This window comes from Arvicanthis niloticus, chromosome 30, assembly GCF_011762505.2.
Source record: "Arvicanthis niloticus isolate mArvNil1 chromosome 30, mArvNil1.pat.X, whole genome shotgun sequence".
In the NCBI taxonomy this organism is placed as follows: domain Eukaryota; kingdom Metazoa; phylum Chordata; class Mammalia; order Rodentia; family Muridae; genus Arvicanthis; species Arvicanthis niloticus.
Genome location: NC_133438.1, coordinates 1591996 through 1617296, shown reverse-complemented (window position 1 = coordinate 1617296; position 25301 = coordinate 1591996). Strand labels below are relative to the sequence as shown.

Here is a 25301-nt window from a genome sequence, read left to right as displayed (position 1 = left end):
TTGAGTAAGCCATACCAAACATACATCAACTGATAAACATTTAGATTCTTTCAACTTTTAGTATATAAATAATGCTTCTCTGAAGATTCATTTCCAGTCTTTACAGAAATAATTTACATTTCTTCCTTATATATATAAGAGTGAGATTTATCAATCACATGGTAAGTCTGGAAGTCAATCACATGGTAAGAAGGAATTGGAAGTGCATGCTGAGAAGATCCTGATATAGCTGTCTCCTTAGAGGTCTGCCAGAGTCTGACATATTCAGAGGCAGATGCTCACAGCTAACAGTTGATTTGATCAAGGGGTTCCCAATGGAGGAGTTAAAGAAAAGACTGAAGGAGCTGAAAGGGGGTTTGGCCCCATGAGGAGAGCAAAAACACCAACAAACCAGAGCTCCCCAGGGTCTAAACCACCAGCCTGGGAGCACATAGGGAGGGACCCATGACTCCATCTGTATATGTAGGGAAGGATGGCCTTGTTGGGCATAGGTAGAAGATCCTTGTTCCCATGAAGGCTGAACACCAAGGGGGGATTTGAGGAGATGGGAGTGGGGGGGGGGGTATATGAGGACACATCCTCATAGAAGCAGGAGGATGGGGGATGGAATAGGGGGTTCCTGGGTGATGAAGGAATGGGGTGAGGGGATAAAATCTGAAATGTAAATATAATATCCAATAAAAAAGTAACCAGAGTGGGGGAGAAAAGAAAGGTTGAATTCCCAGTAAGGTTCCTCTCAAAACAAAAAAGATAGAACAATGATCTGCTTGTCAGCTGCCCACATGCTCAGCAACCCTTGACATTATCATCATCATAATCATCACCTCATGACACTTTTCCCACCTTTCCACTGATAGTTTGTGTATTATGGATGTGACCAATGTTCTGTGGTTATCAGGCAGAGGTGAAAGCACAAATTATTGATGTCACCACTACATCCACCATGTGCGTCCTGGTTATCAAATTCAAGTTGCCAGGCTTACTGGCAAGTATTTTTACCCATTGTGCTACCTTCTGAGCTCCCCTTTCCAAGTTCCTTAACTATGATGACTTTCAGCAATACATATAGACAGAATAGTCAGTGACCATCTATATGTCCACTCTAAACATAACAGTCATTTGTGTTTTAAGTATCTCACTTGAATCTTGATCTGCCTTTTAAATGTGTTATAATCCACAAAGAAACAATGAGTCAAAATCAAGCACTTGTTCCTGGTGACTCCCCTGAGGACTAACACTTTCTGTGGAGCATCTAACTCTGCCTGCCCTGCTGTGCCTAATGGCCTTGCCTTGGCCAGGCAGGGGTGTTCTTCTCCGGTTTCAGCAAGATGATGTAGCACTTGGGGATAAAGATGCCACCCAGAAGTCCAGCAGTGGAGGCCAGGATGGAGAAGATCTCTACAGCCACAGTGGACTTCCCTCGGGCACTGTGGTACAGGGGCAGGAAGGCTGTCCAGACACTGCAGAAGAGCAGCATGCTGAAGGTGAGGAACTTGGTCTCATTGAAGACATCTGGAAGGCCCCTGGCCAGAAACGCCACAGAGAAGGTACCCCCTGCCAGGAAACCCAAGTAGCCCAGCACACAGAAGAAGGTGGCACCAGAACCCTCCTGGCACTGGATGACAATGTGCCGAGGCTCTGAGATCATATCCCTGTCTGGGAATGGTGGGGAGGTGGCCAACCACACCCCACAAAGAACAACCTGTATGAAGGAAGCAATGAGGACTACCGAGGCTGAAGCACCAGGGCTCAGACATACCTGGATCCTGCTTTGTGGCCTGGTGACTCTGAAGGCCAGGACTACTGTGAGAGTCTTAGCCAGAACAGAGGAGACAGCCACTGTGAACACCACAGCAAAGGTGGTCTGACGGAGGAGGCAGGTGGTGACTGTGGGTCTCCCAAGGAAGAGCAAGGCACACGGGGCACACAGGGAAAGAGAGATCAGGAGGAAGTAGCTGAGAGTTCTGCTGTTGGCCTTGACCATAGGTGTATCCTGGTGCTTCAGAAACACTCCAAGAACCAGGACAGCCAGACCAGCCAGCAATAGTGCCACCAAAGCCAATATGAATCCCAATGGTTCCTCAAAGGCCAGGAAGATCTCTGTCCTGGGCAGGCAATGGTCTCTGGTGTGGCTCGAGTACTGCTCCTTGGGACACAGAAGACATATCTTCATGTCTATGGGAGACACAATGACACCATTTCTGTAACACTATAGGAACTACACTAGCTCTGAAGGAAGGTATCCCAAACATTAACTTCTCTTGCAGCCTCTCCATCAAGTAATATATTTATAAATTATTCTTGGTGACCAGGGCTGGAATGGATAATACTAGAGGTAAAGCCACAAAGAAAAATGCACACTCTATATCTATGTGGGAGGGGTTATTTCTGTCTTGAATTAGTGTCTCCTGTAACTCAGGCTGGCCTTGTAGTAACTGAGTATTAGATTACCTAGAATTCCTCAACTTCCTTCCTCACCCTCTTAAATACTGTGATTATAACACTGCCCCACTACTTTTTTATTGGATATTTTATTTGCATTTCAAATGTTATCCTCCTTTCCCAGTTTCCCTCCAAACCTTCTATCCCATCCAACCTCCCCTTGCTTCTATGAGGGTGTTCCCCCACCCACCCACCCACTCCCACCTCTCTGCCCTGGCATTCCCCCACACTGGGGCAAAGAGACTTCACAAGACCAAGGGCCTCTTCTCCAACTTATGCCTGACAAGTCCATCCTCTGCTACATATGCAGCTGAAACCATGGGTCCCTTCATGTGTACTCTTTGGTTGGTGGTTTAGTCCCTAGGAGCTCTTAGGGGTGGGGTCTGGTTGACTGATATTTCTTCCTATGGGGTTGCAAAACCCTTCAGCTCCTTCAGTCCTTTCTGCCCCACTATTATTAACTTATATGAGTTTGTATATATGTACGTTTGTATGTACATACATGTATGTGTGTTGGATGCACATCCATATGGAGATCATAGATTATCGTCACATACTGTTTCTCAATCATTTCTCAAAGCTTATGTTTCTTATCAAACTTATTTATAGATTTTGGTGTGTGTATGTATGTGTGTAGGTTTAGACATGCCATAGTGTGTACTTGAACATCAAGACAACTTTCAGAAATTTGGTCCTTTCTTTCCCCCATGTGGATCTCAGGAGCTGAACTCAGGTTGTCAAAGCTGGCAGTAAGTGCTTGAACCCATTTCACAAGGGTTGACAACTTTGTTTAACTACTTAGTTTACTTGTTGAGTGTTTTGTCTATACATATTGATGGACATCATGTGAATCCGTGGTACCTGCAGAAGTCAGAAAATGGCATCAGAACCCCTGAAACTGAAGTTACTCATGGTTGTGAGTTAGGAGCCACCATGTGGATGCTGCTAACTGCTCAGCCATCTTTCTAGACCCTGTCCACCTTGGTTGTTGAGACAGGAGCTCTACTGAACCTAGAAATCACAGAGTTGACTACACTCACCAGTCACAATCCACTTCAATTATGTGAGCTTTTTAATGCTTCATTTGTTTCTCCAATTGTATCAGTAAATGGACATTTTAACAAATATTTTAGACTTAATTATGCCCCCAAATTTTATTTGTTCAAGTCTTGTTCCTCAGCATCTCAAAATGGGATTTCTCAGTATTTCTGAGTGCATAAACTCGGAATACTGGAGATGATGTAAAGAAGGTTAAATGAGGTCACAAGGGTAGACTCTAGTTCCAACAGGACTACTATTCTAATGAGAAGGAGGAGCTGGAGCAGCTTTTCAAAGGATAACTGATGGATAACACAAGGAGGAAAATTACAATGTAGAAAAAACAAGAAAGTAATCTTTCAACAACCCCAAAAGAAGACAGTTACACAAACATAATTCCACTCCAATAACAAAAGTGACAGGAAGCAACAATCATTTTTCCTTAATATCTCTTAAAATGAATGGACTCAATTCTCCAATTAAAAGACACAGACTAGCAGACTGGATACCCAGAATTTTGCTGCATACACAAAACACACATCTGTGACAAAGACAGACACTACCTCAGAGTAAAGGGATGGAAAACAAACTTCCAAGCAAATGGTCCCAAGAAACAAGCTGCAGTAGTAATTCTGATATCAAATAAAATTGATTTTCAACCAAATGTAATAAAAAAAAAAAAAACATAAGGAAGAACACTTTATACTCATCAAAGGAAAAGTGTACCAAGATGAACTCTCAATTCTGAACATCTATGCCCCAAATGCAAAGGCACCCACATACATAAAAGAAACTTTGCTAAAGCTCAAAGCATACATCACATCTCACAAAATAATAGTGGGGGATTTTAACACCCAACTCTCAGCAATGGACAAATCATGGAAACAGAAACTAAACAGAGACACAATGAAACTAACAGAAGTGATGAACCAAATGGATTTAACTGAGATATATATATATGGAATATTTCACCCTAAAACAAAAGAATATACCTTTTTCTCAGCACCTCATGGCACCTTCTCCAAAATAGACCATATAATTGGTCACAAAACAGGCCTCAACAGATACAAAAAGATTGAAATAATCCCTTGCACCCTATCAGACCACCATGGACTAATGCTGGTCTTTAATAATGACAAAAACAATGTTCCACATACACATGGAAACTTAACAATGCTCTACTCAAGGATGACTTGGTCAAGGAAGAAATTAAAGACTTTTTAGAATTTAATGAAAAGGAGGACACATCATATCAAAATTTGTGGGACTCCATGAAAGCAGTACTAAGAGGAAAAATCATAGCTCTAAGTGGCCACAAAAAGAAAATGGAAAGAGCATACATTAATAACCTGACAGCACACCTGAAAGCATTAGAACAAAAAGAAGCTAATATACCCAAGAAGAGTAGATGGCGGGAAATAATCAAACTCAGGGCTGAAATCAACCAAGTTGAAACAGAAAGAACTATACAAAATATCAACAAAACCAGGAGGTGGTTCTTTGAGAAAATTAACAAGATAGATAAACTCTTAGCCAGACTAAACAAAGGGCACAGACACAGTACCCAAATTAATAAAATCAGAACTGAAAAGACAGATATAACAACAGAAATTGAAGAAATTAAAGAATTATCAGATCCTACTACAAAGGCCTATACTCAACAAAATTGGATAATCTGGATGAAATTTTCTAGACAGGTATCAGATACCAAAATTAAATCAGGAGCAGACAAACCATCTAAACAGTCCTATAAACACTAAAGAAACAGAAAAAGTCATTAAAAGTCTCCCCACCAAAAAAAAGTTCGGGACCAGATGGTTTTAGTGCAGAATTCTTTCAGACCTTCAAGGAAGACCTAATACCAATTCTCTTCAAGCTATTTCACCGAATAGAAACAGAAGGAACACTACCCAATTCGTTCTATAAAGCTACAATTACACTCATACCTAAACCACAGAAAGACTGAACAAAGAAAGAGAACTACAGACCAATCTCTCATGAATATTGATGCAAAAATACTCAATAAAATTCTCACAAACCTAATCCAAGAACACATCAAAAGAATTATCCATCATGATCAAGTAGGCTTTATCCCAGGAATGCAGGGATGGTTCAATATTCAGAAATCCATCAATGTAATCCACTGCATAAATAAACTCAAAGAAAAAAACCACATGATCGTTTCACTAGATGCTGAGAAATCATTTGACAAAATTCAACATCACCTCATGTTAAAAGGCTTGGAAAAATCAGGAATTCAAGATCCATACCTAAACATAGTAAAAGCAACATACAGCAAGCCAGTAGCCAACTTCTAACTAAATGGAGAGAACCTTGAAGCAATCCCACTAAGATCAGGGACTAGACAAGGCTGCCCACTCTCACACTACCTATCCAATATAGTACTGGAAGTCCTAGCTAGAGTGATTAGACAACAAAAGGAAGTCAAAGGGATACAGATAGGAAAAGAAGAAGTCAAAATTTCACTATTTGCAGATGATATGATAGTATACTTAAGTGACCCTAAAACTTCCACCAGAGAATTCCTAAACCTGATAAACAACTTCAGCAAAGTCGCTGGATATAAAATCAACTCAAACAAATCAGTAGCCTTCCTCTATTCAAAGGATAAACAGTTCTGAGAAAGAAATTAGGGAAATGACACCTTTCACAATATCCACAAATACAATAAAATATCTTGGAGTGAATCTAACCAAGCAAGTGAAGGATTTGTATGACAAGAACTTCAAGTCTCTGAAGAAAGAAATAGAAGAAGTCTCAGAAGATGGAAAGATCTCCCATGCTCCTGGATTGGCACGATTTATTTAAAAATGACCATCTTGCCAAAAGCAGTCTAGAGTCAATGCAATAATCATCAAAATTCCAAATCAATTCTTCATAGAGATAGAAAGAGCAATTTGCAAATTCATTTGGAATAAGAAAAAACCCAGGATATCGTGAACTATTCTCAAGAATAAAAGAACTCCTGGGGGAATCACCTTCCCTGACCTCAAACTGTACTACAGAGCAGTAGTGATTAAAAACTGCATGATATTGGTACAGAGACAGGCAGGAAGATCAATGGAATAGAATTGAAGACCCAGAAATGAACCCACACACCTATGGTCACTTGATCTTTGACAAAGGAGCTAAAACCATCCAGTGGATAAAGGTCAGCATTTTTTTTATTAGATATTTTATTTACACTTCAGATGGCATCCCCTTTCCCCATTCCCCCCCACCCCCCCTTAGGAAACCCCTATCCCATGCCCCCTTTTCCTTTTTGCATTTATACATTTTTTTAAAATAATGTTAATCATAGGCTTTATAAGTTTGGAATTGTTCAATCAGAGGTGTAACCCACTGACCAACCTAGATATAACAACTATCTTTGACTGGTGGAGATACTTGAACATCTGCCTCCCTGTCTCCCCCCTCTTTCTCTCTTTCTTCACCTAGCTTCTCCTCTCTTTCTTCTTCTCCTCTTCTTACTCCTTTTCTTCCTCTCAGTACTCCTCCTACCTTAGCTCCTCCTACACATCACCCTTCCTGTTAAAATGAAACTTTTCTCTCAAAATACAATTAGAGCATAATTATGCCAATTTGTACCAGTGAGGTACAGGATAGTCCTAATACCCAGTCCATCCTTTTGTTGACTAACCAGCTCCTCTGTCATCTATTCTAACTAAAACATTTAGTTCTGAACCTGGTTTTAGGATGAATGTCAGCTGATAACCATCCACTCAAATCTTTTCTCTTAAGGTCAATAGCTTTATGTTTTCAACCCCATCAGAAATCCAGAATGACTGAGTTAACTATAATTGTGGGAAGCACAAATCATAGTTTCTAAAACTTAGCCAATTTATAGAGACCTCTGACCACCTGGACACTCGCTCTACTTCAAAACGTTGGAGCATCTGTTCTTCTGCCTTCTGGCCCAGGATCATCTGACAGACCTTAGTGCTGCAGAATTATTAAGGGCTGATTACTCTGTCTAGGCAGATATAATCAGTCGACTATTCTGCAAGTGTGTCCTTTTCTGGACAGTAATTTGTCTGTAGAAGGAAAGTGGCAATTCTTGCCTAGTGGCTGTCTCACCACAACTGGAGTAACTCCAAGGATGCTCAATTTCTTCTTAGAATTCAATTCAGCTTAGAAGCTGTCCAGAGCAGACAGGTCTCTAATGAAAATGAACATTAATACTGAAATGTTTGTCATGTCAATTCTAAGGATTTCTGATGTTTTGAAAACCAGCTATCCATGTAAGGTAATCTGGACTGTAGCAGCAAGAATTCTTAACCATGGAGCCATCTCTTCAACTCTGAAGGAAGAAGTCTAGTTTTATTTTGTGTGACTGCACACCATGGCACACATGCGGATGTCAGTGGACAACTTGCAAGAATCAGTTCTCTTCCCACTGTATTTGTCCTAGGGATTAAAATCAGGTCATCAAGTTTGGTGGCAGGCCCCCTTTACCAGCTGAGCCATATTGCTAGTCCTTTGCCTTCCTTTTCTTTGTTGAACTGGATATCGATCTATCTATCTATCTATCTATCTATCTATCTATCTATCTATCTAATGGAATTTGAAAGTGAGTATCAAACACATGCCCTGACATTGCCAGTGTTTTGTTGCTTAACGGTGATGAACTTCTCCCGTAACTGGTCCTTTAGGGACGATGGTAATGTAAAGCCAGAGGATATTCTCATGTGACCCTGGATTCACTACAGACTTCTAGACCTCTGGGCCTCCAATGATTCCTTAAAATATCCTGCCCCCTGTACAATGATCTGCTAGTACTGGTCGAGATCACGACATAAAAGATAGTTAATTGCCAGGTGCCTCACACCTTTAATCCCAGAACTTAGGAGGCAGAGGCAGGTGGATCCCTGAGTTTGACGTCAGCCTGGTCTATAGAGTGAATTGTAAGACAGCCAGTCCTACCCAGAAAAACCCTGTCTCAAAAATAAAAAAACAAACAAATGATGCTTAATTAAGCAGATATTATTCAAGGTACCCTAGTGTAGTGGGTCTGATAGTATGAATTTCTCTTCTCATGTGTATATATAAACATACATACACACATGCTAATTAGAATGACTTATAGGTTATAGTTCAGCTAGTACAATGGCTGTTTATCAATGGAAGGTCTAAGAATCCAGTAGTTTTTCAGTTCGTGAGGCAGGATGTCTCAGGTGGTACATGCCAGAACCTCTAAGCTCTAATGCCAGTGAGGGGATAGACTAGCTAGTGAGAGCAAGCAGGCAAAGAGGGCAAGCTTCCTTCTTCTGTGTCCTTTATATAGGTTGCCAGTTGAAGGTGCAACTCAGATTAAAAGTGTGTTTGCCCATTTTAAATGATCTAGTTAAGAAAAAAAATTCCTCAATGGTATACTCATCTGCTAGTGTTTTAGTTAATTCCAGATGTAGTCAAATTGATAATGAAAAACAGCTATTAGAGCAGAAAAAAAGTTCCACACAAATATAATAGTTTATCTGCATACGTTTAGTTTTTGTCATTCACACACTACCCTGTATGGAAATCAGTGCAATTGTTGGTCCTTGGCTTTTTAAACTTAAAAGCATTTTCAGATCTTTTATTTCCTTTTGAGGATAAATGAAGCAATTAAGAACTCCCAGATGGTTTCACTCACTGCCTGCTGGGAGGTGTCCTGAGCTGTCCTTAAGGTGTGGGGCTCTCCTTATTCAAAGTCTATCTATCATACTAAGTGTTTACATAGTACATTTCATGGCTAAAAAATAGTGCTTTGAAAGGCACAAAGGCTACAATTTGGGCTGCTTCTTGCACTTTATCCCATGTGTTTTCTGATGCCCAACAAGGTGTGAGCTCTGTGTGAAGGCCTTCCCACAACTGGTGCACACATATGGGCGCTCCCCAGTATGAGTTCTCTCATGCCTGGTAAGGTGGGAACTCTGACGGAAAGCTTTCCCACAGTGCTGACAGTGGTAGGGCTTAGCTCCTGTATGAGTTCTCAGGTGCTGAGAGATGCCTGAGCGGTCGTTGAAGGTCCTCCCACACTCTGAACACTCAAATGGTTTCTCCCCACTATGAATTCTAATATGCTGTGTGAGGGAGGAGCTCTGAACAAATGCTTTCCCACAGGTCATACACACATAAGGCCGCTCTCCTGTGTGGATCTTCTTGTGGACAGAGAAATACCTAGGATTTCTGAACATTTTCCCACATTCACTACATTTGTAAACTTGGCTCCCTTTGCGAATTTTTATAAAGAATATCTGCTGAGCCTGTTGGTTGACGCCTTTCCCACAATTGTTTGCTCTCCTGAGCTTTCTCACTTCGGAACCTTTACAGTAAGTTTTTATAGAGGGACCATATTTTTTGGAAGCATTGATTTCCTTGCCTTTTCCTCTTTCTGAGGTCTTGAGGTGATTTTTTATATAGGGAACATGGTTTTCAGAAGTGCTAACTTCCCTGACCTTTTGCCTTTTAGAACCCTTCTGGTGAGGTCTTCCATGTTTCAAGGAATTCCTATTTCCTTGGACTTTACCTTCTTCATAGCCTTTCTGGTGAAGTTTTACAGGTAAAGCATGTGTCAAGATACTGTTATCCTTGGCTCTTCCTGCTACAGACCCCTTCTGGTGATTTTGTACAGATGAACCTTGTGACATGGAATTGTTACTTTCCCCATCTTCATGCCATTCAGGGCCTTTCTGGTCAATGTTTGTAGGTGCATCAGGTCCCACGGCATTGCTACTGTCCCTGAATCTAACCTCTTCAGAGCCAGTGTTTTTCTGGTAAAATTTTGCAGGCACAGTAAGTGTAATGGGATCTCTGCTGGCTGCAGCTTCTCCCTGCTCAGAACCCTGTTGGTGTTTTGCTATAGAGGACTCATGTGTCACAGGATTGCTGCTACTCTTGTCTTGCCACTCCACAGAGTCCTTTTGCTTACTTCTTATGCGTAAACCTCGTGTCATGGAAATGGTGGTTTTCCTGCATTTCCCCTTTCTTGTGCCCTTCCGTTTAACTTTTACATGCTTGCTGGGAAGAACTTCATTGAGTGAGCCCTGGCTTTTGTTAAGAGTAGTTCCGTCCTGAGCCTTGGAGCTTTCAGAGAACTTCTCCTGAGGTTGGCCTTTTTCCTGTAGAAGCCCCACTTGATTTGATTCTATGGTGTGCATTTCTTGGACTCCATTTTGTGAGATAGTTTCAAAGACAGTGGACTGGGTACCATTCCTTGAGAGATCTTTTGGGGTTGGGTCATGAATTGGTTTTACCACAGGAATATGAGAGTCTAGAGTTAACTCTTTGTTTCCCAGTGTAGACTCCCACCCTGAAAGAAACCAAAGGATATACATGTTGTAGTTATAAGTGCCAGTGTGACAGTATTAAAAAAATAAAGTTACATCTTCTTAAACAGTTATTCAGTCTAGGGAGTGACAAGCAGCAAAACCAGGAGCTTTCTCACTCCCCTAGACAAACCAGACATGAGGCTGCCTCTGTGCACTTAAGGCTCCTTACCAATGCAGGGTCACAGTTTTAGATAAAGATCCTGGACAGACAAGAGATTCTTGAGAGCACAGCCAGTTCTGACACTGGGTAGAGAAAAACTGAGAGATCTGGGGGAATTTCTAAATGTAGGAATAGCCTTACCCACAGAGACCAAGTTGCCCAAGGTCTCTAGCATCACATCATGATACTCGGTCCTCTGCATCGGACCTAGTAGCCGCCACTCCTCCTGACTGAAGTCCACAGCCACATCCTGGAAAGTCACCGGCTCCTGTAATGTTATAAAAGCTCCATGTTTGCCAGTGTGGGCAGAAGAAAGGTCACTGGGACATGATACCACACAGAAGGACTTTTCTGCTTTGGTGGTTTACTTAGAGACAATTACTTTTCTGACCCCAAAAGAGATCCACAAGGTATTTCTCCAAACTAAAGCCTGGGTCCCAAGTTGGTAGGCAGAGCTCCTGATTGACAAAGAGCTACAAGTACAGTAAGCATGCTACACTGATCATACTAGCACCTGTATTAAGCCTGCATTGTAAGGACAACATCCTCCAAAGGACTGTCCCCCTCTGGAGACAGCCTTGTCCTGTAATATAACACCTACAATGAAGACCAATCCTTGCTGTTAATGGACAGGTCTGACCTATGTATTATAGTCACCTATGCCATGTCAGTTTCTTATGAGTGACTAAGGATTCGGAAAGGAAGACTCTTCCTTCTCATCACCTTGCCCGGATCTGGGAGGTATTCTGCCCAGATGCAGCAGAGCCTATCTTAGAAGGAACAGTATACACAGCAATGAGTCTGGGATCAGTTTCTTCCCATTCCCAGGGAGCAGCCTTGCCTGAAGCCTAACCCACATTGCCCATTACATGAGACCCAACAATTCCATCACACACCCGAGCCAATATAAACCACTTGTAGGGAAGAGTCATATACACACTAATGTCACTAATACCATATACATAATACACACTAATGCCATATACATACCATTTTCCTGGCCGACAGGGCTAATCCTATTGTATGCCCATCACCTACTTCTGAGACTGATCTGAGCCCATGCTGTTTCATTTCTAATTCCCCAAATAAGTGTCTCCAAAGGACAAGGGCTCACTCATTCTAACTAGGGTACAATGTAGTTCTTACAAACTACCTGTGATTCTTCTGGTTCTTATGTTTCTCAGTCTTGGTTCTTGAACACCTACTGTTTGCTTTCACTATGCCCATCACGTCAGGAGGGTTACTCTTCACACTTGGGTTTTTTAGAATTCCACTTAGGCCCAAGAACTCAGAAAGTTAAAATGGCTTCTATCTTCTGTGAAGTCTTGGCAAGGCTTAGTGTAGAAGGGACATCTTAGGGGTGGTCCCTTAAAGGAAGCTGTGACCAAAGGAACAAAAGGTTTTTGCTTACCTCAGGTGGTACAGTAACCGGTAAGGTGGCCACATCCTCCCTTTTCTCCTTTAGTTGATCAGTGGCCTCACTAGAGCAGGCAAGCAGAGCTGGAGAAGATGCCATATGAAGAGTTAATGAGGCGGTGGCCCTCAGGCCGAAAGAACCACCAAGTCTGCAACCCATGGCCTATGCACACCTATGCCCCTTGATGGTCTATGTTGACCCCTTCACCACAGTAAACAATTCCTGTAACTGGATGGCCCAGTGTGTTACTCTGCATGAACCAGAGACTGGTATTTCTGCTATAGAAACCTTTTATTTTCTTCCTATTCCAGATTTCAGCATCTGTCTCAGGCTCTGATTTCTGAAACAATGGCCTTTCCTTAGTGGTAAAGTCTGTTTCTACTCTCCAAGCCCTTATGGTGCTTGTATGGTTCCCCCTTTGCTGCCTTGGAGAAGAGAAGGATCTTCCTTTGGTCACAGAATGTGTCCCCATTTTGTGCTACTGGTCATATTAAACATCCCTGGCCAGTACTAACAGCCCTTCCAAGGATTCTTCCAGGTCCAGTCTTCCTCATGTGTCTCCACATACTCTATGGGCTTTGACCATGCTGATTCTACTCCAGCTAGGATGGGGACAAATGACATCACCCAGCCTGCTCCACCATACCATCCCTTCACCTTCATGGACTCTGGGAGACACGGGAGACCATACACTTTTAAAGCAAATGAAGCTTTTGCTGGAACATTTAGGAAAGAGAAATTCTGTGTTTGGAAGCCTTAATGGCAATGACACCAGCTGAAGGCAGGCAAGTGTGATGGATGAGGGGATGAGTGGAGGCTCTTATTGAACCTCCTAGGTAGAGGTGTGCCTAGAGTTAGAGAGAGCATTCTGGAACTCTTCCAGTAAGGATTCCCTTCTTCCTAAAGCCACTTTACAGCTTTTTTGGTATTTGTAAGTACAGTTTATGTGCATGCGTGTTTGGGTGCATTCAGAGGATAGATGAGGATGTCTGGTGTCTTAATCTATCTTTCTTTACTATGTCCATTTGAGACAGAGTCTTTCACTGAACTTGTAACCAGGCTGGAGGACAGAAAACCCGATTGACTTTCCTGTCTCCATCCACTATAATAGTGTGGTTACACAAGCATGACCATACCCATGTTTTTTCAACATGTAGCTTCTGGGGGGAGTTGAACTCCAGTTAACTGTCATAAACTGCTTCACTTCCTAAATCCTGGGTATTAAAGCCAGAATGCTGTGCTACTCCTGGGTGATAGCACCAGTCCTTTTCTATTTTGAGACAGGGTCATGATAGATTGCTCACACTGACTTGAACTCATTTGTAGCTCAGGAAGGCCTTGAACTGGCCTCTTGAATATCTTAGATTATAAGCCTACATCATCAGGTCTGGTAAAATACATTAAGGTTTCAGAGACCAGAGCTCTGGCATCAGCATCACTGGCTTAAAATCAAGATGTTCTTCTTGGATATAGGGAAGAACTCATTCTTTGCCTTTTCAACTTCTACAGGCTATACAAGATTCCTGGCCAATGTTTCATTGGGATATCCACCCTGCTTCTTTTCTTGTTATAGCAGGTTTCAGCGACAGAAGCAACCTCCACAAACTCCACCTGTATCCTGACCTCTTCACCATCTTAGTACTATCATATGTGTATTCACTTGTCACATCCCATCTTTTCTGAAGGCCCGCAGGCTCAGTCAACTCTCGAGTCTCCCCTTAGTTGGACTTCATTTATAGCCCCTTCAAAGAACTGGAAGGCTGGCTATGTATTAGGGACCACAACAGGATAAAGGAAAAAAAAAAAAAAAAAAAAACATTGCATCTATAAGCTTCCATGAAGCCCATGGAAGGTTTTTGTTTGGGAAAACAGGGATGAATACCAAACACTTCAGATTTCCATTAATTCTAACTGGGAACATGGGAGATCCGGATGTTTGTGGTCTGAAATGGGAACATTCTCAGTCACCTCAGCACTCCTCATTCCCTCACAAAGCCTTCACAGAGATGTTTGTCACATCACCCTTTCAGGACACTCACCATCATCCTTAGACACCGAGGCCATATTCTCCAACAAAGACACCACTGCTTTGCAATCTTCTGGGTGATGGGATTCTACCCACACCCGCAACTTCTCAGGCAGTGCACTCAGGAACTGCTCGAGCACCAGCATCTCTAGGATCTGCTTCTTTGAACGTGTATTAGGCTGCAGCCACTGGTGACACAGCTCATGAAGCTGGGACACAGCCTTCTGGGGATCAGCTGACTCTTCATACTGGAATTGTCGGAACTTCTGTCGAGAAGCTTCAGTGTCATTCAAACGCTTGCTTGGTTGTTTAGCTGGCTTGCAGTTACCTGGGTTCAAATCTTCTCCACTTTCTGGATAGAGAGATTGAAGCAGGGCATTCCGGGGACCAGCCACATCCTTGTTCAATGTAAGGACCTCAACAACCTTGATCTTCATCAGAGGACTCTCGGCAGGAAAGGAATTCATTCCAAGGTATGGAGAAGGCCCAGAACATTCTAAAAGTCAAAACCAGAGCAAATGCTAGGTAATGTGGCACATTCCTATAATCATTGTTCTTGGGAGGCAGGGGAAAGAGGGCAAGAGGGGATCACTGTTAAGAGTCTAGCCAGATCTACATATTGAGTTATAGGCCAACTAGAGTCACAAAGACAGACTCATCCAAAAAACATACACAAAAACAGGCTGAGTATGTAGCTCGGTTGTTAGAGAATGATGTAGCATATCCCCAGAAATTCATTAAAGCCAGTCACAGTGATCCGTGCCTGTAACCCCAGCACAGAGAGACAAGAGGATCAGATGTTCAAGGTCAAGCCTGGCTACATAGTAAGGTTAAGGTTAACCTAAGATACAAGAAACCCAATTTCATTTGCATGTTTTAAGAAACACAAATACTGGGATTGGAGACATGGCCCAGCGGTTAAGAGCACTGAGTGCTCTTCCAGAGGTCCTGAGTTCAATTCCCAGCAACCACATGATGGCTCACAACCATCTGTAATGGGATCTTAAGACAGCTATAGTGCACTCATATAAATAAAGTAAAAATAAAACAAACAAACACATAAAAAGAAACACAAACACTGTTTTGTTAAGTACATAAGGAACTGGGTCATTCTTATATCAACAAGTACTATCATCAAGTTACATGCATTATAGAGTATCTATCTGTATGGATTTCCTCCCTTACCCTCCTTCTTTTGTATAGTTTTTTAAAACTTGTCTTTTATTTTGCACATCATTGGTTGGTTGTATTTTGTCTAAAAAGAAATAAAATTCATGCAGAATTTTTTTTCCTTTCCTTTTTGATTTTTCATTCTTTGCCTAGGTCCTAGCCCTAAAGGGTTGCTCAATCACTGAGGTGTATCAACTAGGACACACACTCTTTTGAGATAGGGCAGCTGACCCAGGTGGCCTTGAGCTCTACATAGCAGAAGAGGACTTTTTGAGGCTCTTCTTAGCTACTGAGCACAGGAACCCATGATCATATGTGGTTTATGTGGTGCTGGGATTCAATTCAAGGCCTTGTGGATACCGGGAAAACACTTTGCCGACTATATCTGCAGCCCCTCTTTTTGCTTTTTATTTGAGGACAAGTAATTCCCCAGACTGGCTTTGAACCTGTCTTGGCTTTCCAAGTAGCTGGCATTTTTGGCTTATAACACCAGGCCTATTTGTTTCTTGCTTTAAATTTTTTCTTTTTAAAAACTTCTTCAGAGGGATGTCTCCCCTTCATCACCCATAACGTTTGCTTCAAAGCTCTCTTCATTGGTTTTAGCAATGTATTGCAAGCCTTCCAGTGACCCCAGAATTTAAGTGTGGGTGCTAGAAAATGCTATCTATTTAAGAGAATCATGATACACATATCTGAGACAGACAGATGGACAGACAGACGGCACACAAAGATCCCAGAGAACAAACACATGAAAGAGAAAATGTATTCTTGAACACAAATCAACATACATGAAAATATGCTACTGGACTAGACTCTAGCAGAGCAGTCCTCAACCTGTGAGCCATGACCCCTTTGAGGGCTGAATGACCCTTTCACGGGGGTTCATAACAATAACAAAATTACAGTTATGAGGTAGCAACAAAAATAATTTTATGGTTGAGGGTCACCATAAAATGAGGAGCTGTATTAAAGGGTCACAGCATTAGGAAGGTTGAGATCCCCTGGTCTAGCCAAAATACATGGTCACTCTGTAGATTCTGGACTCTCAAACAAATCTGTAAATCTGAGCCCTCAGATGTCTCTGTAACACTGTCTGCCTCACGACTTCCTTTATTCTCTCAAAGTTTGGACCCATACTGAAATACCCTTTGAAGATATACTCTTGTTTCTTGGGGTTTCTTCAGGTATTCATTCACTCTGTGGTACCTTCTTACTAAGGGCCAAGCAATTCAGTCATATTGCTAACCAATTGGAGTTTATAGAATAATTTGTTTTTTTTAAGGCTCGTGACATTTCACTTTTCCTATTCACTGTAATCCTTTATAACTGTGTATTTTCTCATTTTCAGACAATGTAGGAGTTAAAGCTGATGATTTCCCTAGAGAAACTTCCAAAGGGTCCTTGCCCATATGAGTCCTCTGATACAGGATCCAATGAGGACTCCTACTGAGGCCTTCCACATTGTCATATCCACAGGGATCCTGGTCAGGGATTTCTTTAATACTCAGTGGCTTCCTAATAGCAATTACATTCTTAAGACTATCCCTAGTACAACTGTGATACCAAATAAGAGAGCTACACATGAAAGTGCTTCTATATCATGCACATTCTCATGGCTTTAGAGATCTCAGATGCTATTATTTATTTTTACTAAATTGTATTTTTATGGGGTGGGGGTGGGGCTCTAGTGCAAGTTCTCTCAAGGTAAAACTAACTTAGGTCAGAAGTTGTTCCTGCTCCAATTATACTTCTGAGATTTCTTCCCTTGGAGGAGTTCTCAGATATTGAAAATTTCACAAAAGAGTCCTGTTTATGTCTTTACAGATTAATATCCTGTTTTAGTCATCCAACAGTTAAGGTGGTCCAAGCTGAGCTGAAACTGAGCTTTCTCACACTAAACATATTTACTGCACCCTTTTTTGATATCAGACCCCCCACCCTAAATATCTCAGAGAAAAATTTGTAAAAGACAAGAGAAAATGTGTTCTTGAACAAAAACCAACAGTACTGGACTAGGCTCTATCCCAAACACATGATCACTCTAGATTCTAGACAGCCAACAAGTTGATAAGGCCCTGAGCCCTTAGAGGTCTGTAGTGAAATTCCTTCATTTTCCATATATATGTATTCTAACATTTTGTATGGGTATTTCTTTCATTCTCTATATGTTTGCGTGAGCATGTGGACATCCTCAGGCTGTATAAAGAATATCTGCCTCTCTTCCTCAAACAAAAGGGAAATGACTCCTATAAGGTTCATTTCCTGCTTCAGTTCTTACTTTGACAATTTTCAAATTTGGGGCTGGAGAGATGGCTCAGCAATTAATAGTTTTTTCCAGAGGACCTGGGTTCAATTCCCACCACACATATGATGACTCAAAACCATGTGTCACTCCAGTCCCAGGGACTTAGATGCCCTCCTTTGGCCTCAGAGGGAACTGCATGCAGAGAGTGCACAGAAAAAGACAGAGGCAAAACCACACATACACAAAGGTGCAAAAAAGCATTTTTTGGAGGTTCTCCTGTGGTTACGACCTATTCATCTACTAGTTAATCTCTTTTTCCCTTATTTATTGACAGGGTCTCACTATGCTACCTTAGTATTCTAGAATTCCTAAGAGACCAGCCTTCCTCTGCCTCTCAAGTGCTTTGATTTAGCTATGTGCCACCCATGCCTGACCAACAGTGTCTTTTATGCATTGCTTCTAATGATTAAGTCTAGTTAGCTTTCAAGTGCCCCACTTTAGGAATATACATGTGGCTATGTTTTTTGAATGGCCACAGAATGACAAGTGAATACATGAGCACAACCTAATTTATTTTCCCATGTTGCCATCACAGGATCTTATTCAACTCAAAGCTTTCTTGAGGATGAATGACATTTGTCTTAGAATTTAGACATTCCATGCTGTCATTCTAGCTGGTGAGGCTTGTAAGCTCAGTTGTAAGAAAGGATTTGAACTTTGGATTCAATCTCAATTTTGGGCATTAATAGTAATGTATGACATTCTAAAATCTCATATTTTTATTTGCTACCTGGACCTCTTGAAGTTCAAAAAAGCAATTGGCTCAGCAAACCTCCTTGGATGTGTCACTGGTCCCTTTTCATCTATGATCTATTGACAGGATAAGTAGAGACTTGGCACAGTTTAAATACAACTTTCAAGGTAAACACTACTAGGTAGTTCTTCATGATTAGTGTAAAGTTTTACCTAACATTATATCATTATGGAGAGAAAAAGAAAACCATAGTTCCACTCCTTAAAATAGTTTATGCCTTTAACACCTTTAAAACAAGTGAATTCCAAAAATTCAGGCTGTTTCCCTTGCTGGTTTTCAAAACATCAGAAATCCTTAGAATTGACATGACAAACATTTCAGTATTAATGTTTATTTTCATTAGAGACCTGTCTGCTCCAGACAGCTTCCTATATTGAATTCTAAGAAGAAATTGAGCATCCTTGGAGTTACTCCAGTTGTGGTGAGACAGCCACTAGGCAAGAATTGCCACTTTCCTTCTACAGACAAATTACTGTCCAGAAAAGGACACACTTGCAGAATAGTCGACTGATTATATCTGCCTAGACAGAGTAATCAGCCCTTAATAATTCTGCAGCACTAAGGTCTGTCAGATGATCCTGGGCCAGAAGGCAGAAGAACAGACGTTTTGAAGTAGAGCGAGTGTCCAGGTGGTCAGAGGTCTCTATAAATTGGCTAAGTTTTAGAAGCTATGATTTGTGCTTCCCACAATTATAGTTAACTCAGTCATTCTGGATTTCTGATGGGGTTGAAAACATAAAGCTATTGACCTTAAGAGAAAAGATTTGAGTGGATGGTCGTCAGCTGACATTCATCCTAAAACCAGGTTCAGAACTAAATGTTTTAGTTAGGATAGATGACAGAGGAGCTGGTTAGTCAACAAAAGGATGGACTGGGTATTAGGACTATCCTGTACCTCACTGGTACAAATTGGCATAATTATGCTCTAATTGTATTTTGAGAGAAAAGTTTCATTTAACAGGAAGGGTGATGTGTAGGAGGAGCTAAGGTAGGAGGAGTACTGAGAGGAAGAAAAGGAGTAAGAAGAGGAGGAGAAGAAGGAGAGGAGAAGCTAGGTGAAGAAAGAGAGAAAGAGGGGGGAGACAGGGAGGCAGATGTTCAAGTATCTCCACCAGTCAAAGATAGTTGTTATATCTAGGTTGGTCAGTGGGTTACACCTCTGATTGAACAATTCCAAACTTATAAAGCCTATGATTAACATTATTTTAAAAAAATGTATAAATGCAAAAAGGAAAAGAGGGCATGGGATAGGGGTTTCCTAAGGGGGGGGGAATGGGGAAAGGGGATGCCATCTGAAGTGTAAATAAAATATCTAATAAAAAAAATAAATAAAAATTAAAAATCAAAAACAAAAAAAAAAAACAATGAATTCATGAACTTATTAGGCAAATGGATGGAATTAGAAAATATCATCCTGAGTGGAATAACCCAATCACAAAAGAACACACATGGTATGCTCTCACTGATAAGTGGATATTAGCCTAAAAGCTTGGAATACTCAAGACACAATTCACAGACCACATGAAGCTCAAGAAGAAGGAAAGCAAAAGTGTGGATTCTTCAGTTCTTCTTTGAAGGGGGAACTTCATACTCACAGAAAGAAATAGGGAGACAAAGTGTATAGCAGAGACTGAAGGAAAGGGTATATAGAGACTGCCCATGAGGATCCATCCCATATAGAGACATGAAACCCAGATGCTATGGAGGATGCCAAGAAGTGCATGCTGACCAGAGCTTGGTATGTCTGTCTCCTGAGAGGCTCTACAAGAGCGTGACAATTACAGAAAAAGATGCTAGCAGCCTACCTTTGGACTGAACACTGGGTCCCCAATGGAGGAGTTAGAGAAAGAACTGAAGGAGCTGAAGGGTTTTGCAACACATAGGAAGAATAACAATATCAACCAGTTAGACTCCCCAGAGCTGCCAGGGACTAAACAACCAAATAAAGAGTACACATGGAGGGACCCATGGTTACAGCAACATATGTAGCAGAAGATGGCCTTGTTGGGTAACAGTGGGAGGAGAGACTCTTGATCCTGTGAAGGCTTGATGCCACAGTGTATGGGAATGCCAGGGCAGGGAGGCAGGCATGAGTGGGAAGGTAGGGGCACACCCTCATAGAAGCAGGTGGAGGGAGGATGTTATAGGGAGTTTCTGGACTGGGAGAAGAGAAAAAGTGGATAACATTTGAAATGTAAATAAATATCAAATAAAGAAAATAAAATGAAAAAAAGAAAAAAGAAAAAAGAAAATGGCCCTCTAGGCTAATATATTTGAATGTTTGGTTCCAGGTTGGTGGAACTGTTTAGAAAAGATTAGGTGTTGTCTGGTTGGAGGAGCTGTGTCACTGGGGTTGACCTTTGAGGTTTGAAAGTCCATGCCATTCCCAGTTGGCTTGAGCGCTCTAGCTGCTTCTGGTTTGTGAATTAGGAAGTGAGCTCTTAGCTATGCTTCAGCACCACGCCCGCCTGTCTGCCTGACACCATGCACCTCACCATGATGCTTCATGGACTTACCCAGTGAACCATGCCCGCCTGTCTGCCTGACACCATGCACCTCACCATGATGCTTCATCGACTTACCCAGTGAACCATGCCCGCCTGTCTGCCTGACACCATGCACCTCACCATGATGCTTCATGGACTTACACAGTGAACTACATGAAAACCCTCAATTAAATGTTTTTTCTTGTATCTTGGTCATGGTATATCTTCACAGCAATAGAAAAGGAATTAAGCCAGCCGGTGGTGGCGCATGCCTTTAATCCCAGCACTTGGGAGGCAGAGGCAGGTGGATTTCTGAGTTCGAGGCCAGCCTGGTCTACAGAGTGAGTTCCAGGACAGCCAGGGCTACACAGAGAAACCCTGTCTCCAAAAACCAAAAAAAAAAAAAAAAAAAAAAAAAAAAAAAAAAAAGGAATTAAAACCTCAATGTTAAGAGGATGTAGCAGCATGCAGGCTCATATGAACAACCATGCTGGGATTAACCAGAACAGGTAATAGCGACAATTAAGTCCAATCAAATTTAATGTATATTCTAATAGCTTTTCTCAACTAATCCAGGAAAACTGGAGTTTATCTGGAAGACTAAAAGACATCCAAGATTTCTTTGGCCGGGCGGTGGAGCCGCACGCCTTTAATCCCAGCACTCGGGAGGCAGAGGCAGGCGGATTTCTGAGTTCGAGGCTAGCCTGGTCTACAGAGTGAGTTCCAGGAGAGCCAGGACTACACAGAGAAACCCTGTCTCAAAAAACCAAAAAAAAAAAAAAAATATTTCTTTGTTTTTTTTTTTTTTTAAGATGGTTTCTTTTTGTAGGCCTGGCTATCCTGGAACTTGCTCTGTACACCAGCTGGCCTTAAAATTACAGAGATCCAACTGCCTCTGTTTCCCAAGTGCTGGGATTAAAGGTGTGTGCTACCACTACCTGGCTAAGATTTTTTTTTTTTAAACTACAAGGGGTATAGAAATTTATTAAAGTTCATCAATATACAATAAAATGTGTCACATTATGGCATGCACCCAGAAAGGGGAAAAAAGAAACCAACAAAGCACAAGAACACAGAAGAGGCTTCTGTACTATGACAGTAGTAATTTAGTCTACAGAAAGATGCTGTTTCCAACAAACAGAAGAAGAATGAATCTGAACTTTTGAGGGGCTCAAAGATTTTATGCCCATCATACATAAAGTGAAACCAGATAAACAGAACAACAACAAAAAAGGTTTAAAATGCTTGGCTTCAAAAAAAACTATTCAGACAATATGCCTATGTGCTTAAAAACAACAAGAAAAAAAAACTCAGAAGAGAAATAAAAACAGGAGCCAGTGTGGTAGCACATTTGTAATTCCAGAACACCTAAGACAGAGGGATGGTCAGGAATTCATATCCTTAGTTAATTGATAGGTTGGAGGCTAGCCTCAACTACCTAAGACCTTATCTCAAAACAAAACAAAAATCCAAAACAACAAAACTCCCAACACAAACACCACCACCACTATACACAAACCCCAAATACCACAACCCCAAACCTAAATAAAGACTGAAGCTGGGGATGTTAGTTCAAGTGGTAACATGTCAGTTCTGCTTATCATGTGAAAGGCCCTGGGCTTAGTCACCAGCATCAAGAAAAGCTGACTGCATATTAGAAAATAACCTATACTTATTACAGCATGCTACCTGAGTTCTCATACTGCTCAGAAGACGTCAGTCTCAGAATAACCAGAAGGTCCATCCCTTTTGGAAACCCCCACATGCCTGGCTCTTACCTGGAAGATTATCTTGAGGAGTCTGTCTCTGCATTGGCCAACAGTCCTCTGCTTCTTCTAACTGAGATATCACATGTGGCTTGGAAAAGTGACGCTCTGCTCAATTGAAAAGAGACAGGGCTTGGAGGTGGGCTTAGAGAAGATGCCAGCCTGCTGCAGCATCTATTCCCTCCTTCTCCCATGCTGTCACAAGATAACGTCGGGTCTTGGGCAATGACAACTACATATCCATTCCTTTGGTTCAATTTCTTGGGTTTCCTTGGCAGCAAAGGTACCATAAAGGAAAAAGGGAGGTTGTTTAACTGAGGGACATTCAGGGAAAGCTTTTGCTTCCCTGCTAAATTTGACAGTTGAGAAAGAACTGGTCAGGACTATCAACTTTTGTTTCTGCTTAAACATAGACATAAAGCTTGGAGCTAAAGCTATGAAATAACTAGAGAGGCCGGAAGACTTCCTAAGAACAGAAAGAAATCGAATTCTTTGATGATACCTCTGAGCTGCTGGACACTGGCATCTCATATGTTTGATGTGCCATAAAAATTACAGGCAACTGTTACTAGAGCTACAAACATCCCTTATAGGCTCTGCCCAGTATTCAGGGGCTCTGATGTATTGATTGGATGAAACTTCTGAAGTCATACTGAAAAGCTGCCTTTTCCCTCTCTACCAGGTTCTACATTCCCTTAACACTTCTCCTCGGGTCCCTCTAGCCTAAGCCCAAGCACAAACAGTTCAGAGAGAGGTACCACACATTCAGAGTTGGGGGCAGGTAGAGTCAAGCAAGACTGGCATTGAACTTCCAATCCTCCTCCACCTCCGAAGTGCTGGAAATAAAAGCATGCTCCACCCACCCTAACAGGCTTTATTAAAGTGGAGGCTGCCTTACCCACTGAAATCACGTTACTGTAGTTCTCCATCATGATCTCCCTGTACAGGCACTTCTGTTGGAGGTCTAGCTGTGCCCACTCTTCCTTGGTAAATGTCAGTGATACATCTTCAAACTTTACAGATTCCTAAAAGCCACAAGACGGAGTTCAGCCACGGGTTTTTCTCTTCCACAGTGAGAGAAAAATAGAAAGGTTGAGCAAGATGACCCAGTTACATTTGACTTGTCTCCAGTTCCTTTGTCTAAATCCTTGAGCAAATCTGTCTGACACTAATCAGGGGACAAGTGAGACCTGTGGGCTATGAAAACCTGTTCTTTTCTCACTAACCAAGGGATAGGACTGTTGGTTCCCATCTGCACCTCTTTTCCTGGTTTTGAATTGTCATTTCCTTAAAGTAGCTGCTGCAAACTAACCGTGAGCCTCTTATTTTCTTACACCTGTCAGTTTCTTCACCAGACCCCCAGCTTAAAAAAAAAAAAAAAAAAGTTGAAAAGGTCTGGTGAGATGGCTCAGTCGGTAAAGGTGCCTGCTACCAAGCCTGAGTTTGATTGATCTCCAGGACTCATATGTTGGAAGAAGGGTAACGATCCGGAAAGGTGTCCTCTATCCTCCACAAGCAGGCAGTGGCACACACGTGCACACCCATATACAAAATAAATACAATAGAAGTGGTTTTGTTTTTTTGTTTTGTTTTGTTTTTTGGTTTTTTGCTTTTAAATTGAAAAGCCTCAATCTGGCTTGCCAGTTCCCGGTTCAGAAATCGGTTTGTTTGTTTCTTCTATTCTAACCACCCTCTCGGGCAGTCTTTCAACTCCTCCCGGTACTCTAGGGTATCTGAGAACAAGATTCGCACCCCTAGCAGGCCCCTGGACGGGTTCACAAGCTGAAAAGAAGCCTTTACTCACCTGGGGCCAGGTTGTTGGAAGCGTGGAAGCCATACTGTCCTCAAAGGTCTCAGGAGAGTAGGCAGAACACTGGGGAAACTGAAGGCGGAAGAGGGGGGCACTAAGGAATGCGCTCCGTGGCTCCCCCACCTCTGCCCATATCCCACTCTTTAGCAGGACGTGACCAGTCCTCCCCAAAATTGCAAAGTGCCCAATGAGTCCTCTCCCCGACTCACATAAGCCTACAAGACAGGTTCCCGTCTAACCGATAGGGGAAAGCTGATGTTCTGTAATCCAGAATGCGGTTGGTTTTCTTAAAATGTGTTCTCCATCTAGAACGCAAAGTTTTCCTCAGGATCCGGAGCCACGACTACACACCTTCTCCCGGGTCTGTAGAAGTGGAGCCACTAACGAAGCCGCCAGTGGGCTCCAGAGGTTGCAAATAAAACAGAAGATGGGCGCTGTCCCCGACGGGCTTCCACGCGGCTTTACCAGTGCCCGGGAAACACACAATGGCGCTCTCCCGTCGGTCTGGTTCTGTACTGCAGCAGCTCACTGGTCGGGACTACAACTCCCAGACGCCCCCGCGGACGTCGAGCGGCAACAATTAGGCGGCGTCCGTC

The 25301-nt window shown here is 42.1% G+C and overlaps 1 protein-coding gene and 1 pseudogene across 4 annotated transcripts; both read right to left on the bottom strand.

Moving 5' to 3' along the window:
• Nucleotides 1–2592, bottom strand: LOC143440749 (vomeronasal type-2 receptor 26-like; annotated as a pseudogene).
• A 6372-nt stretch (nt 2593–8964) lies between these two features.
• Nucleotides 8965–25282, bottom strand: LOC143440730 (neurotrophin receptor-interacting factor 1-like). 4 transcript variants are annotated; one of them, XM_076927490.1, is made up of 8 exons: nt 24915–25282; nt 24700–24777; nt 23794–23959; nt 22908–23003; nt 14428–14910; nt 12383–12471; nt 11113–11239; nt 8965–10792 (listed from the first exon to the last, which is right to left on the bottom strand). In XM_076927490.1, exons 3-8 carry the CDS (start codon nt 23825–23827, stop codon nt 9264–9266), a joined length of 2358 nt encoding a protein of 785 aa, XP_076783605.1. In that variant the 5' UTR covers nt 23828–23959; nt 24700–24777; nt 24915–25282; the 3' UTR covers nt 8965–9263. The 4 variants fall into 4 exon arrangements, with proteins under 4 accessions (XP_076783605.1, XP_076783602.1, XP_076783603.1 ...); XM_076927487.1 differs by having other exon boundaries at nt 23794–23920; XM_076927488.1 differs by having other exon boundaries at nt 23794–23920; nt 24945–25282.
• Nucleotides 25283–25301: the final 19 nt, after the last annotated feature.